We start from the raw sequence: 13,985 nt of genomic DNA, 5'->3' as shown, positions 1-13,985 counted from the left end.
AATACATATTCCTAATTATTTATACATATGTGTGTATTCTTATATTTCTAATACATAAAGAGCTTTTTAATACATTAGAAAAAAAGAAAAATCTAGATAGAAATATAAACAAAGAATAGACAAATGATGCATGTACATAAAAATATTTAATCTAAAAACTTGTCATACCTGAAAGTTATCCAGAACTATTAGGGTCATGTCAAAAGAACTCAGAAACCTGAAGTGTCCAACTAGCTTGAGATGGGACAATTTGAGAATTAATCAATAATGCAGTAGACTGAAACACATCAAGAATATTTAAATTTGTGATCTGATAATGATACTAAACAAATAAAATCCACTGACCACTTTTTGTAGGATGCTAAAGAACCAGTTTCTTACTTTGAAAACTGATAAATGTAAGAAAACAATCAGTCAGTTACTTTGATTTCCTATCTGAACTGTACCTCGGTGTAACTAAATAGTTGATAATAGTTTTTATTTAGAGACACATTCCAGCTAACAAATGAATCAGAATGGTAAAATGGCAACTCTGAATGAAATAATAAACCTAGGTAGTGATCATTAATGGCTGCTGACATCCCCCCCCCAAAAAAAACCAATATTATGTGAATTTTGATGGAGGTAATGACATGTGTACTATAGTGACCTCCACGTAGTATAGAGTCTTTTTTTTTTAATTAAAGCTGTATGCACCAGATATAACTACCAGATTAAAGGAAGTAAAGAAGAACTTCTTCAATTTACCACAAGGGTGCAATCAGCAAAATCTGGAAAATGAGAAACCAGGCACCAATTGTGCAGTATTGTCAAGAAATGAATTACAAGGGGAAAAAAGATATGGAAAGATAATTACAGCTTTAAAGAGACATCAACCAAATGCAACAAATAGACCTTGATTGGATTCTGGTTGAAACAAACTGTAAGAAATAATTATTGTATGAAAAGATCTGGGAACATTGAAAACTGTGATGTGATTATATTAAAGATGTCTTATAAATTATTTTAGAAAATATTTGAGAAAATACTGTTACCATTCTATTTTTGAGTCATTACTGTTTAGAGATACATACCAAAATTTTTAGGGATAAAGTTACACAATGTTGAGGATTTGCTTCAAAATAATCCATACATTGACAGTGGTCATGGGGAAGTGGTAGAAATAATGAGGAAAAAATTTGGCCATAATAGATACTTTTTGAAGCTGGCTAGCAGGACATGAAAATACATTGTATTATTTTCTCTAATTTTGTATACATTTGTAGTTTTTCATAATAAAAATGAAAAAAATTCAAGAAGAAACTTACAACACGTTGAGAAAAGTTTTTCTCAACTATCAGCTCCACATCTGGGAAGGGAATAGCCATGCTCCTGTCTTTAGCAGACACCCTTAGCTGCACAACACGATTCCCACTTTGTAGGACAGGCACAACATCAGGCAGCTCCCATATCACCACAAGGTAAATATCATCTTCTTTACCCTTTAATAGAAATCCAGTGAGTACATGAAAAATTCAGTTAACTATTTGGAGCTATTTTAATGGCATAGAGAAAAATGGAACATACATTGATATATTCACCACTCAGCTTTATCAGATCTTCTTAAGATCTGTCCCTGTCCTAATATATATCTACCTCCCCTCCCTAATATAATTCCTCTTTCTTCTTTACTTTCTAGAGGTAACTAGTAACCTGAATATGATTTTAGTCATCAAAGTTTATACCCACATGCCATATTCAGGTTTTAGTCATATATATAGCTTCCCTGGCAACTCAGATGGTAAAGAATCCACCTGCAATGCAAGAGACCCATGTTTGATCCCTGGGTTGGGAATATCCCGTGGAGAAGGAAATGGCAACCCACTCCAGTTGGTGGAGAATCCCATGGACAGAGGAGCCTGGGGGATTACAGCCCATGGGGTCACAAAGTGTCAGACATGACCTAGTGACTAATACTTTTCATATGTATGTTACATGATATGATATTGCTTTCAGGCTTCTAACCTTTTTATAAAATGATATCAAACTTTATGGATTCTTACTCACCTTGCTTGTTTCACTTAATTTATTTTTGAGATTTATACAAGTAATTACATGGCACTCTAGCTCATTTATTTTTAACTGCTTCATAGTATTGTATGAATATACTACTATTTACTTATCTACTCTCCTACTGGTGAGTGTTCAGGCTGTGGATTTTTCACTGCATATTTTTATGGACAAATAGCATGTTTTCTAGTGCATATGCCTAGTGTAGAATCATTAAATTTTAAGATATGTGCATCCAGTTCTTTCTTAACATTCTTGTCAAAACTTGGTTTCATTTGATTTTTTAAAAATTATTTTTGGCTAACTGATAGTTTTAAAATAAGACATTTAAAATTTTAAAATTTATTAATTACATTATCACATTTTCCTAATTTTGTAAGTTGAACATATTTTTCATGTATTTTTGAACCATCTGATTTTCTTATCTGTTCTTTGTCCATTTTTCTCTCGGGCTATTGCTTTTTCTTCTGGATTTGTGTCGTTTCTTTTGATAGTCTGGTTCCTAATCTTATTTACCTGGGGTACATTTGTCTTTTCACAGTCTGTGACTTGTTTTTCTACTTGTTTTCTAAGACAGGTGTTTATTATTAATTTGACTGTAGTGAAGATATCTTTGTGATATCCCATTTATTCAAGTTGTCTTTATGTCCTTTAAGATCGCCCCCCACCCCGACAAGAATCTTGTATGTTACTGTTGGATTTGTTTTAGGTACCTTTGATTTTTATTTGCTATTGTCATCATTCTTTCTGTTTTCTAGTTGGTTATTGTAGGTGAGACGCTTTTAGTTTTAGAATTTTCAATTTTTATATGGGGATAAAAGCTTCTTTTTAAAGGTTATTCTGCTGGCAGAGCAGGGATCTTTGTAGGTTGAAAGGCAGCTGTGGTAAAATGAAGAGAATATTGGTTCTAGGCATGATGACAATGTGTTTCTAGTCTTAGTTCTAGTGAGACCTTGGACAAGGTATATATCTTTATGGGGCCTTTTTTTCCTTATTTCATAGATAAAAGTCCTATTTTTAAAAACTTTATGTTTCTAGGTGTATATCTAACATCTCTGTTATCTCATATGTGTGTTAATTCAAAAGTGTGAGCCAATGGTACTCCTATATACTAGTTGATTTTTTAGTGTTTGCAACATCATGGGAGTAGAAGGAATCTCAGCAATGTCCAAATAGTGATGAGATATTGATATATTGAGCAATAGCTTGGTTAGGGTTGTGGGCTCCCTTGATGAGATAAATTGGCTACAGTGATTTTAATAAGTTCAGCTGGTTTCAGCTGAACCATTTCAGATAGTAGCTCTCAGACTTTCTGAATTCACAGAACACTAAATTTTTTAAATCTTTTAAAAGATTGATTTAGAGTTACTAATATTTCATTTTACCAAGAAAGGACATGGGAGCACCCTTATTCAGAGATACTCCTAGGATGAGATTTGAGCATGATGTTTCATCTGCAAGTATCCTTAAATCCCCAGAGGTGTGTGTGGAGGAGGCAATGTGTGCTATGGTTTATGCATAGTTTTCCTTGCTTCCAAGGATGTAGAGGAGTAGCTGAACAAGTGTGTAACAGCCTTTGGTACTTTTGAAATTGGGAAGAGAATGGGCAGCAGAAAGGCTTACTGATGGTGTCCCAACAGAGGACTGCTGTGGAGAATGCTGAACCCCAACCCTCAAGAACACCATGGCTGTATATCCGACCTTTGGGATTGTCACCTCTTGCATTTTTCTAGTAGCCAAAGCCTAGTGAGAAGAAAAACTGTAGTTGTGAGCCTAGAATCTAGAGAGAAGAATAGACAAAACATGCAGAACAGATCCCAGAGTAGCTAGAACTTCTGGGAAGTACGATAACTTGAGCAAACCTGAACAATACTTCAGTTTAGTTGCTCAGTCGTGTCTGACTCTTTGCGACCCCATGGACTGCAGCACGCCAGGCTTCCCTGTCCATCACCAACTCCTGGAGCCTACTCAAACTCATGTCCATTGCATCGGTGATGCCATTCAACCATCTCATCCTCTGTCGTCCCCTTCTCCTCCCACCTTCAATCTTTCCCACCATCAGGGTCTTTTCCAATGAGTCGGTTCTTTGCATCAGGTGGCCAAAGTACTGGAGTTTCAGCTTCAGCATCAATCCTTCCAATGAATATTCAGGACTGATTTCCTTTAGGATTGACTGGTTGGATCTCCTTGCAGTCCAAGAGACTCTCAAGAGTCTTCTGCAACACCACAGTGCAAAAGCATGGGAGTTCAAAACAGAAACAAAAACCAACACATGATCTTCAAGTTTAAGAATTTAGTTGATGAGTCAAAGGAGACAGTGCCTGTCTGAGACTTGAACTAATAGCCTAGCAGTAGAGAACTATCTCAAGAGTCTGCAAAGCTAAAACAAAACAAAAACAGAGGAAAAACATAAGAAATCTGGAGGACAGATTCAGAAGACCTAATGAGTCAGACACAACTGTGCAACTGAACTGAATATGCAAATAATATGAGTTCCTGAATTAGAAAAAGAAACAGATGCCAAAGAGACATCTAAGAAGCAAATAATAATACAACAAAACTCCCCTGAGCTGGAAGAAATATCTAGGACTTCAGATTGAGTTTCCTGTGAAATTGATGAGAAAAGATGCACACATAGGCATAGACTTTAAACTCCAAGGACAAAGATAACAGCTTATAAATTTGCAGAGAGAAAGAATAAGTTTCTACAAAGGAAGAAGACTCAGACCAGTATTGGATTGCTCATTGACAGCACTGTCATTTCAAGACAGTGAAGCTACATATAGACCAAATAAAAGGTCCTGTAACTCATGAATGGAGAAAGAAACAGCAACCCACTCCAGTATTCTTGCCTGGAAAATCCTATGGACAGAGGAGCCTGGCAGGCTACAGTCCATGGGGCCGCAAAGAGGCAGACATTACTGAGTGATTAAGCACACACACACAGGCGCTAAAATTTTGGTCTGCTATTTACTTACTGTATTGTCATCTCTTTAATACCAGCTGGGAGATTTAGGAAATATTTTATCCACAATGCTTCATGGTTTTCAGTGACTGTCCTGAGTAGTTACCTAATATAGAATCCTGGGATTTAGAAAAATACCTACTGTATGTGGAGCACACAAAGGATTTCTTGAATTGTGTTGAGTTTAATTGGAAATCAGAGGAAAGCAGTTCTTCTCTGACTCCCAGATTAGGCTAGGCACCACCTGCCATCATTAATTTCTATAGCACTTTGTGCAAGCATTCATAACACATATAACAGGTGGAGCAATATCAGTCCTTCTTATTAAATTATAAGTCCCATTGTGAAATGGGAGATATCTTTCTGGTTCATGGCAAACATTTGGTAAATGGTTACTGAAAAAAATGAGTGAATAAATGAAAGTATTCCAAAAATTAAGTATGTAAAATCAAACCATATTTTACTTTGAATAGGCAGATCATAAGTGATAAGCAAATAATAAGATATCAATAATAAAAATAAGTGTTTTCAACATTATCCTTATTGTAAATTTCCCCCCTCCAACATTAACAAAATATCCTAAAATGCCCCATAGATTTACTATTGTATACCTTACAAGGGGTTTCTTATATTTCTTCATTCTGTCAATCCTTAGTGAACACCTACTCTGGGCAGAGCAAGAATACAAATATGAATAAGAGAGGTTTTCAGTCCTCATCAAGTTCAACTATGGAGTTCTGGAGACATAAAAGATCAAAATAATCAAAGCAAAAACTGCTATAGTAGATCTAAAAGCAATTTTGACATGGGAACAGCACCATGCTACATTTTGCAGTTTTTAAAAAGGAGTGTTTATAATAGCAGATTTTGTCTGTTGAGATTGCACTAACTTAAAACAGAGAAATTAATACCTTGTCACATTTGAGAGTATATTACTAAGAAGTTCCTTTCTACAGTGCCACTTTTTTAGGGAGTAAGTGAGCTTGTTTTATTTATTACTTCTTTAATTTATTTTTTAAACATTACAGCAATTAAAGATTCCAAGGGATAAGAGGATGGAGATAAGTTTGGTTTTATTTCATCTCCCTAGAAATTGAGTATATTTGTAGACCAAGCTCTGATGAAAGTAAAGTTGTCAACATGAATGACTGCATGAGCTGGGGCAAGGGATGTGCACGTTTGTGTCAGGACCAGGTGGTAAAAAAATGGGAAATAAAGAATAAGAATGTTCAGTTTAAGGCCATCCATTGAAAAAATGGTAAGCTATAAGAAAGACTAGTGCCATCTCTAGCCAAAACTTTATTGAGGCCCAAAGTTACAGTTTCCTAATGACCTCTTTGCTTTGTGTCATCTTTTAGGTTCTTCTTTCACAAGCTGAAAACCCACAAGTGTCTATGCCCAGTTTTCAAGGATAATGCTACCTGTAGGTTCTGTTTTCTGAAGGAATGTGGCTATGTTTAGATGATACTTAAATTATTGCTTTATTTTGTCAATTCAGAAAAAAAAAAAAGAAAAATCAGACTAAATGTTCATTTAGTCATGTATTGACTTGGCTATCAACTTGTTTTCACTTTGCTACAAATTACTTCATACATAATTAAATAGAATTGTGTTGATTTCTTGACTGTTTGTGTCTCAATTATCTAAAAGAACATTAATCTTTTTCCTTTAGTCTTTATGTTATTCAAATTTTAACCATGTTTCTCAGTATTTCATTTTATATATTGAGGAAATTGTGTCCATCAGTAAGAATTCCACATCCTCATCATGGCAGAATTACAAAGAAAATCTTTTAAAAGAAATTTACAACTGTTTCTTTCCACTGAAGAACTTCCTTTCTAGTACAGTGCCATTTTGGATTGCTCAGACAGCAAAGAAAGATTAGTTGAATCAGGGAAGTTTTTCACTATCTTCAAAAGGGAAAGAATAAGGGCAAAGAGTCCTTGAGTTCTAGGCAGGGAAATATCCAGTCAATAGCCAGGGTAAATGATCTAGTTTTCATTTTAAGTATGAAGAAGGCTTTAGTGTGCTTAAGTGGTAAAAGACACACAGGAAAAACAAATTTAGTCTACTTCAGTCCTTCCAAAACATCCCTGAACAGACTGCCATGTTAACTGTTAAGTACACAAAGCAGTTTTGATGACAAACTGAAACAGTGCCTTGAACATCCCCTGAACGCATTATGGGTTATATGGTTCAGAGAGGAATCATTGCTCCCTTTCATAAAGCCTCCTGGGGAGCAGCTCTGCCAGTGAGTTATCTGCAGATGAGGATAAAACCATGTCAGAGGTGGCAGCTGTATGTAAATTTAATCTTTTTGATATCTACTCCAGAAGGATCCCGGCTAATCCCTTCAGCAAACATTGGATGGGCAGTGTCGACCAGCTATTCTTTTTTGCTCTTTGCTTGGACATGGGCAAGGTTAATTAGGAACATTCTAGGAAGGCTGGTGGAGAAATCCTATCCTCCGCTGGCTGGCAAGAGAAGAGTTAAATGGGGATTATCCATGCTCAGTTGATTTTCCCAAGAAGAGCACATAGAGTACGTGGAAATGGGATTGCAAACCTGGATCATTTTGATCTTTCCGTTGCGCTCCAAAGAGAGGAGCAAGTATTGGTGTTTTTCCTGAGCTTTCAGGAAAATCAGGCGTTTCAGCCAGTGCTCTTCCTCTTTCCAGTCTTTCCCTTCTGGTAACACCTTCAACTCTTGTCCACTGCCAAAGTCCCAGATTTTAACTGTTCCTGAACACACAGAGAAAAGATTCTATAAGCAAAAAATCATTTTTTAGAAAGAATGGCTTTTATCTCAGAGAAAATCAATCTAATTGAAAGCTTTCTGCAACAATTTATCCTAAGTTTATTCCCTATTGAGACTGACTCATGAGTCTCCCCAGCCTTGCTGTGTACAAAATATATTTCTGCATGCCTTCATTGTCACAGGCTGATAAAAAATGAACAGGACCAGGCAATGTCTTGAAATTTGTGAACATATTCTTTGAAACTCTCCGATTCTCCTGTGTGAGTTTTCTGTCTTTGTTGGGTCTTTCCTGCTTTTATTATCCCAACGCTTTCCAGTTTGCTAAATACTCTCCAATATCTATCTATCTAAAATCATGCCACTGTGATTATTAACAGTAAAAGGTCACTCCAATAGTGTCATTTCCTAAGGCGCTAACATATTTTAGAACTAGATCCTACTGGGTAATAAAAGGTTTAAAAGAATTCCAGCAGGTAGAAAACAAAATGTTTTGAGTTGTTGGTTACATAAAAAGGAAATGCAAAAAGGGTGTTAAGTTTCTTCTTGCATTTGGAATCATACATTCTAATTAATTTTGTTCATGTAGGAGATCCTCGTGAAAGGGCCAGGTGAAATGATAGCATACTTATTGAATGCCTGTTTCTCTACTCAGTGTAGAGAATTATCTTCTAACATGGATTTTTAGAGGGACCTCAAGTTGCATTTATTCACACCCCATCAACTCAGCATTCTGGATTTTATTTAATGTATATTGTTATCTGCTCACACTTTAAAAACTCTGACTTTCACTCAAGATACTCAATCCATCAACTGGCTTACAAACAAGAATGTATTTAGTAAATATATCCCTAGAAGAAATATGGGCTTCCCTGGTGGCTCAGCTGGTAAAGAATCTGCCTGCAATGTGGGAGACCTGGGTTTGATCCCTGGGTTGGGAAGATCCCCTGGAGAAGGGGAATCACTATATATATATAGTGAGACAGATGGTCATATTGTCTAGGTCATTTTGTCTCTCTCGTGGGAGTTCAGAATAAGGTAAGGTGAAAGGAGAGAAGGCTGATTCCAACAAGTTCTATGAACTCTCCACAGCAGCAAACGACACAGCCCAACTGGAGCATGACATTCTCTCAGGGGTGACATGACACATGCCCTTAAGCATCTTAGACTTATAAACAAGTCCAATACAGAATCCTAAATGTGATATGGCAAAGTTGGATGGATATTTTGTCCAGTCCCATATTTTCAGTAAAAAATATTATGAAAAGCACTAAATAGAATGTCTGTGTCAGCTGATGGGTCTTCCCTGGGGGCTCCTCTTATTAATGTAGGAGACATAGATTCAGTCACTAGGTAGGGAAGATCCACTGAAGAAGGACATGGCAACCGACTCCAGTATTCTTGCCTGGGACATACCATGGACAGAGGAGCCTGGAGGGCTACAGTCCATGGCTGGGATCACAAAAGAGTTGGACATGACTGAGCAACTAAACACCAGTAGTAACTCTTAGCTGATCGTACTCAAAATTAGAGGGACAGAGTGAGTCAGTGCAACACAAATAAGTCTCAGTCAAAATGGACTGAGATGATATATATGAAAGACTTTGAAAACTGATAAGCATCTATATAAGTAAGGTATTGATTGTGACTAACATCAATATCAGGACATTAATGTCCGTTAGAGGAGAGCCTAGCATGTTCAGTCAGGCACAGCAGTCTCACTGGCATGCTCACATATTCCAGCTCGATTCATGCTTCCCCTCTAACCCAAGCAACTTGTGACGAGATCCTAGAACAAATTCTTGGGACACTAAAGCAGGGGTGCCATATTCTGGATATTAGTCTGACCATTATATGCTCCTGTGGCAAAAAGAAATCCACTTTCATCGATAGCTGCAGCAGTCAGTTCAACATTGAAGCCATGAGGGTCTAAAATCTGGTATATTTGGAGGCCAGTTTCGAGTTCCCATACCTACAAGAAAGAACAATAAAATACTTCATAAGACCTTCAGTTTTCATCAATTTTACAATATTCAAAATAGCCTCAAAATAGGCACAGGGCGCACCTAACACCTTTTCCAACATTCTGCCATGAATGTTGGTTTAATCAAAGAAAGGTCTAAAAGATGTAGTCTGTCTAATAGTCACTGTGCTACCCCAGGGTGTTTCTGTAATATATGTAGGTGAGATGAGACAAGCCACAACTCTTCCCAGGCAGCCCCTGTTTATCTAGAAAGCAATCAGATGCTACCCTCAGCATGCAGAAAGCCTAGCAGCAGGCTAGAAATGTAACAGGAGGTCAGCGCACAAAGAAATAAAATTGAATGTATTCTCTGTTGTCATTTATCCAAATTATCTAGAGATCATGGGACAGAATCTACAGTTAACAGTGTGAAATCTGAGAAAACCAAGGAAAGGGCTCATTGACCTTTCCAAGGAGTGTTCTGATTAGGGACATGGGCCCAGTTCTTAACAGAGAGAACAGGGGAGGAAGGGCGGGGGAGGCTGAGACTTCAGAGAAGATCGGGTGTAATCAGATAGCCTAGAAACATGTCAAAGCTTATCACTATCTCTTTAGAAATGCAGTAGAAGCATGAGACCTGCAGTCTCGGTCTGAATTTTTCTCTTTTCGTGGATCTGCCAACTTCAGGTGTGTATTAGACTTCCAGTAAGCAAACTGAACTGGCAACACAGTTTGAACTCGAGGTATTCGGAAACAGAGGCAGCATAAACAGAGGGCCAGAGATGGGAAGGTGCACGGTTCCTCCAGGGAACTGAAAGTCAGTTGTTGCAGCTGGAGTTAAAGAAGGAGAGTGGGAGGAGATGTAGCTGATGTAATCACTGGTCTGAAGACCAGATGATAGAGGGCCATTGACTGAGCTGTGGCAGAGCCAAGATCTGAATGAAGTCAGGCTGGCCCTAAAGCCCATGCTCTTAACCTCTGTGCTCCCCTGGGTGTAGATGAGGTCCTAAAGGGAGAATGAGGAATAAGGACCACTACAGGAAGGGGTCTCAGGGGCCACCCATTTCCTGGCCTAAAGTATGATCTGTCTCCAACCAGTCAGGTATGAAAACTCACCTAGATGTCTTCTATTCCCCTCCCTACCTTGCAAGGAAGACACTTTCCCTTTAAGAGGTCAGTATTTCATGACAACAGCCAGGTTTTAGTTTCCCTCTACTTATTCTGTAGGCATTATTAGAAATAACTGATAATTACATGAACTTAGAAGATTTTGGTCTGAGAAAATCTCCAGCAGATGAGTACAGAAGGTCAAAGGTTGAGAGGGAATTTGAAGAGTCTCTGAGAAATGCTTTCTCCTGCTCCCTATGTCTCCTTTTGGAGAGCATGCATGAAATAAAAGGATAAACACTTCAGGCAAATACCTCCAGCCATCACTGCTAGATGAAGTCAGTGGTCGTAAATACAAATAGAGTTAGGATGGTCCAGAACTCTGGCCTCTAGGGAACACATTAATGACATGGCCTGAGGATTGCAGAGGAAAGGAGGTTGGTATTCACTTCAGACAAACCTGGGTTCGTATCCCAGCCACGATGCTTACTAGTTATATGAACTGAGGCAAGTTGCTTGATCTTTGAATCCTAATTTCCACATCTTTAAACGGAACCTCACACAGAGAACTAGTGTGAAGATTAAACAAGACTGTGGATTTAAGACGCTTGGCACATATCCTGTACCTATAGGGGTTAGAGTAAACATCTATACATTTCTTTCTTTTCTTCTTAACAGTCTCTTCCCTATAGCTCAGTTTAAAAATTTTTTACGCACACTAGGCTTTTTTCCTTGACATATTTCCCTTAAAATTCCTGTTTTAATCATAAGAACTAGCTTCATTTTTTAAATTGAACCTGTAGCCTAACAGCAAGCAGACTGAGCTGCATTAAAAAGCTTACTTCTCATGCATTCATGAAAGCTTAAAAATAACTCTAACATAAGGTTTCATCATATATGCCATTGCCTTTATTTAATCACTCAAAGACTCATCTATAAGAAGAGAAAATTCTATCTTTGCTTTTTTTTTCCTGAAGAGTCAATATGTACTCACCTTAATTATGGACTCAGAGCAGATGGTAAGTACTTGGTGAAAATATTTGTTGTAAAGCATGACATTGATTTCTCGTTCATGGGTGTGAGGGACCTGTTTTGTATCTTGTATCATCCTAGTTAAAGGATACATGTCCATAACACTAGATCCTTGAACAGAAATAAGAATCTCATAAATAACAAATATTAGAAGATTTGAACCACAAAACATTTTATTCAACTAATTGTGTTTGGAAATAGCTGATCAGTGAGATTATTAATGCCTAGGAGACCGAATGAGGTAAAAACATATTCATTTATTCAAAAACATCTTTGACAAATAAAACAAATATGATTTAGCCAGAGAAAAGCATTCATTTCGGGCTTCATTAATTTTCAAGTGTAGGGCACTTGGGCTTCCTTGATATCTTCTTTTCAGTGACCACTATTTTCCTACTTTCTATAGTCAGTTTTTTCCTTCTTTAGAGTGCCTGCTACATTATCTAGTGTACAGTAATAAAGGTGATGGCCACCTTTTTGCTGATGGAAAACTTCCATTTAGTGATTGGGATATGTTAGAAAGCTGTTTCAACCAACGAAGAGTAAAGCACTCTGTAAACATGGCCTTGTGCTTCCCTGGAGACTCAGTGGTCAAAAAATCTACCTACACAATGCAGGAGATGAGAGTTTGATTCCTGTGTCAGGAAGATCCCCTGGAGGAGGAAAGGCAACCTGCTTCAGTACTCTTGCCTGGGAAATCCTATAGACGGAGAAGCCTGGCAAGCTACAGTCCAGGGGGGTCACAAAAGAGTCAACCTAGCAACTAAACAGCAACAAAAAAACATGGTCTTATTACAGGTAGTGAATGAAAATGATTGCAAGCCAGTGCTTGCAACAGTATTAAATAAGATTAATTTCCAAATTACCATAGTGAATTAGATGGAGAGCAGGTATTTCTTACTTGCATTTTTTAAATTTATGTGTTTATTTTAATTGGAGGGCAATTACAATATTGTGATGGTTTTTACCATACATCAACATGAATCAGCCATAGATACACATGTGTCCCCCCAATCCTGAACACTCCCTCCCACCTCCCTCCCCATCCTATCCCTCTAGATTGTCACAGAGCACCTGCTTTGAGTGCCCTGCTTCATGCATTGACCTCACACTGGTTATCTGTTCTACATATGGTAATGTATATGTTTCCATGCTATTCTCTCAAATCATGCCACCCTCTCCTCCCACCGATTCCAAAAGTCTGTTCTTTACGTCTGTGTCTTCTTTGCTGCCCTGTGTGTAGGATTGTCAATACCATCTTTCTAGATTCCATACACAAGCATTAATATACAGTATTTGTCTTTTTCTTTCTGACTTACTTCACTTTGTGTAATAGACTCTAGGTTCATCCACCTCATTAGAACTGACTCAAGTGCATTCCTTTTTACAGCTGAGTAATATTTCATTGTGTACATGTACCACAACTTCCTTATCCATTCATCAGGGCATTTGGTTTGCTTTTACAGTAATCCTATAAACTGCAAGTATGATTTAACTCTCAAAATCAACTTGTTTTAGTGTAATGTCTAGAAATATACATAAGGATCTCAAAGCATTCCACAGTTCAAACAGAAATGAAGCTTCTTCCCTAATTTATTGGTGTGGAGATTAAGCTACCAAAGGCTGGCCCTTCTTTTTCTCAAGTCTCTCCATAGAAATCTCAACTGCAGCAAAAATTTCAGCAAGAGTTACTTTCCTAAAGTGTTGAATTCTAAGATAAAGTCTACTCATGTGTAAAGAGAATGGAGGTGGCTCTTCTGGTAGTATTTCTCAATTCAAATACAACAGGGTGGAAATCTGAGAGGGATGTGGTAACCAGATAATCAGACAACACATGGAGCTCCTTCATATTCTACTGACTGTAATGGATTTTATCTGAACTGACAACAAAGCTAGATATGCTTATGAACAAGTAGCAATCCGCTCCATGTTTGGCTAGATACACAAGTTAGCAGTATAGAAACAAAGCAATACAGAGAAAGAAAGTAGATCCAGAGTCAGAAACTTTGCGACTGAATCCCACCTGTATATCTCAACTAACGTCCTTATACTAGTCACCTGAAATATTTAATATTAATTTTATCATTTATAAAATAGGATGAATAATAATTCCTA

The 13,985-nt window shown here is 37.4% G+C and overlaps 1 protein-coding gene across 28 annotated transcripts in view; it reads right to left on the bottom strand.

Moving 5' to 3' along the window:
- WDR64 (WD repeat domain 64) overlaps positions 1–13,985 on the bottom strand; it is a 118,077-nt gene that overhangs the window by 45,578 nt on the left and 58,514 nt on the right. For 14 of the 28 annotated variants that reach the window (XM_081492888.1, XM_081492886.1, XM_081492884.1 and 11 more), the window contains 4 exons: positions 11,833–11,981; positions 9,617–9,740; positions 7,580–7,755; positions 1,308–1,481 (listed from right to left, as the gene is read on the bottom strand). In XM_081492888.1, the coding sequence (XP_081349014.1) occupies positions 1,308–1,481; positions 7,580–7,755; positions 9,617–9,740; positions 11,833–11,981 (623 nt within the window). Of the gene's footprint in view, positions 1–168; positions 235–1,307; positions 1,482–7,579; positions 7,756–9,616; positions 9,741–11,832; positions 11,982–13,985 lie in introns of all 28 variants that reach the window. The other 14 variants (XM_081492893.1, XM_081492889.1, XM_081492892.1 and 11 more) reach the window with 2 other exon arrangements.

The sequence above is a fragment of the Giraffa tippelskirchi genome, chromosome 5 (genome assembly GCF_054371585.1).
Source record: "Giraffa tippelskirchi isolate mGirTip1 chromosome 5, T2T-mGirTip1v1.2.pri, whole genome shotgun sequence".
Lineage (NCBI taxonomy): Eukaryota > Metazoa > Chordata > Mammalia > Artiodactyla > Giraffidae > Giraffa > Giraffa tippelskirchi.
This window is presented reverse-complemented; position numbering and strand designations above follow the sequence as displayed.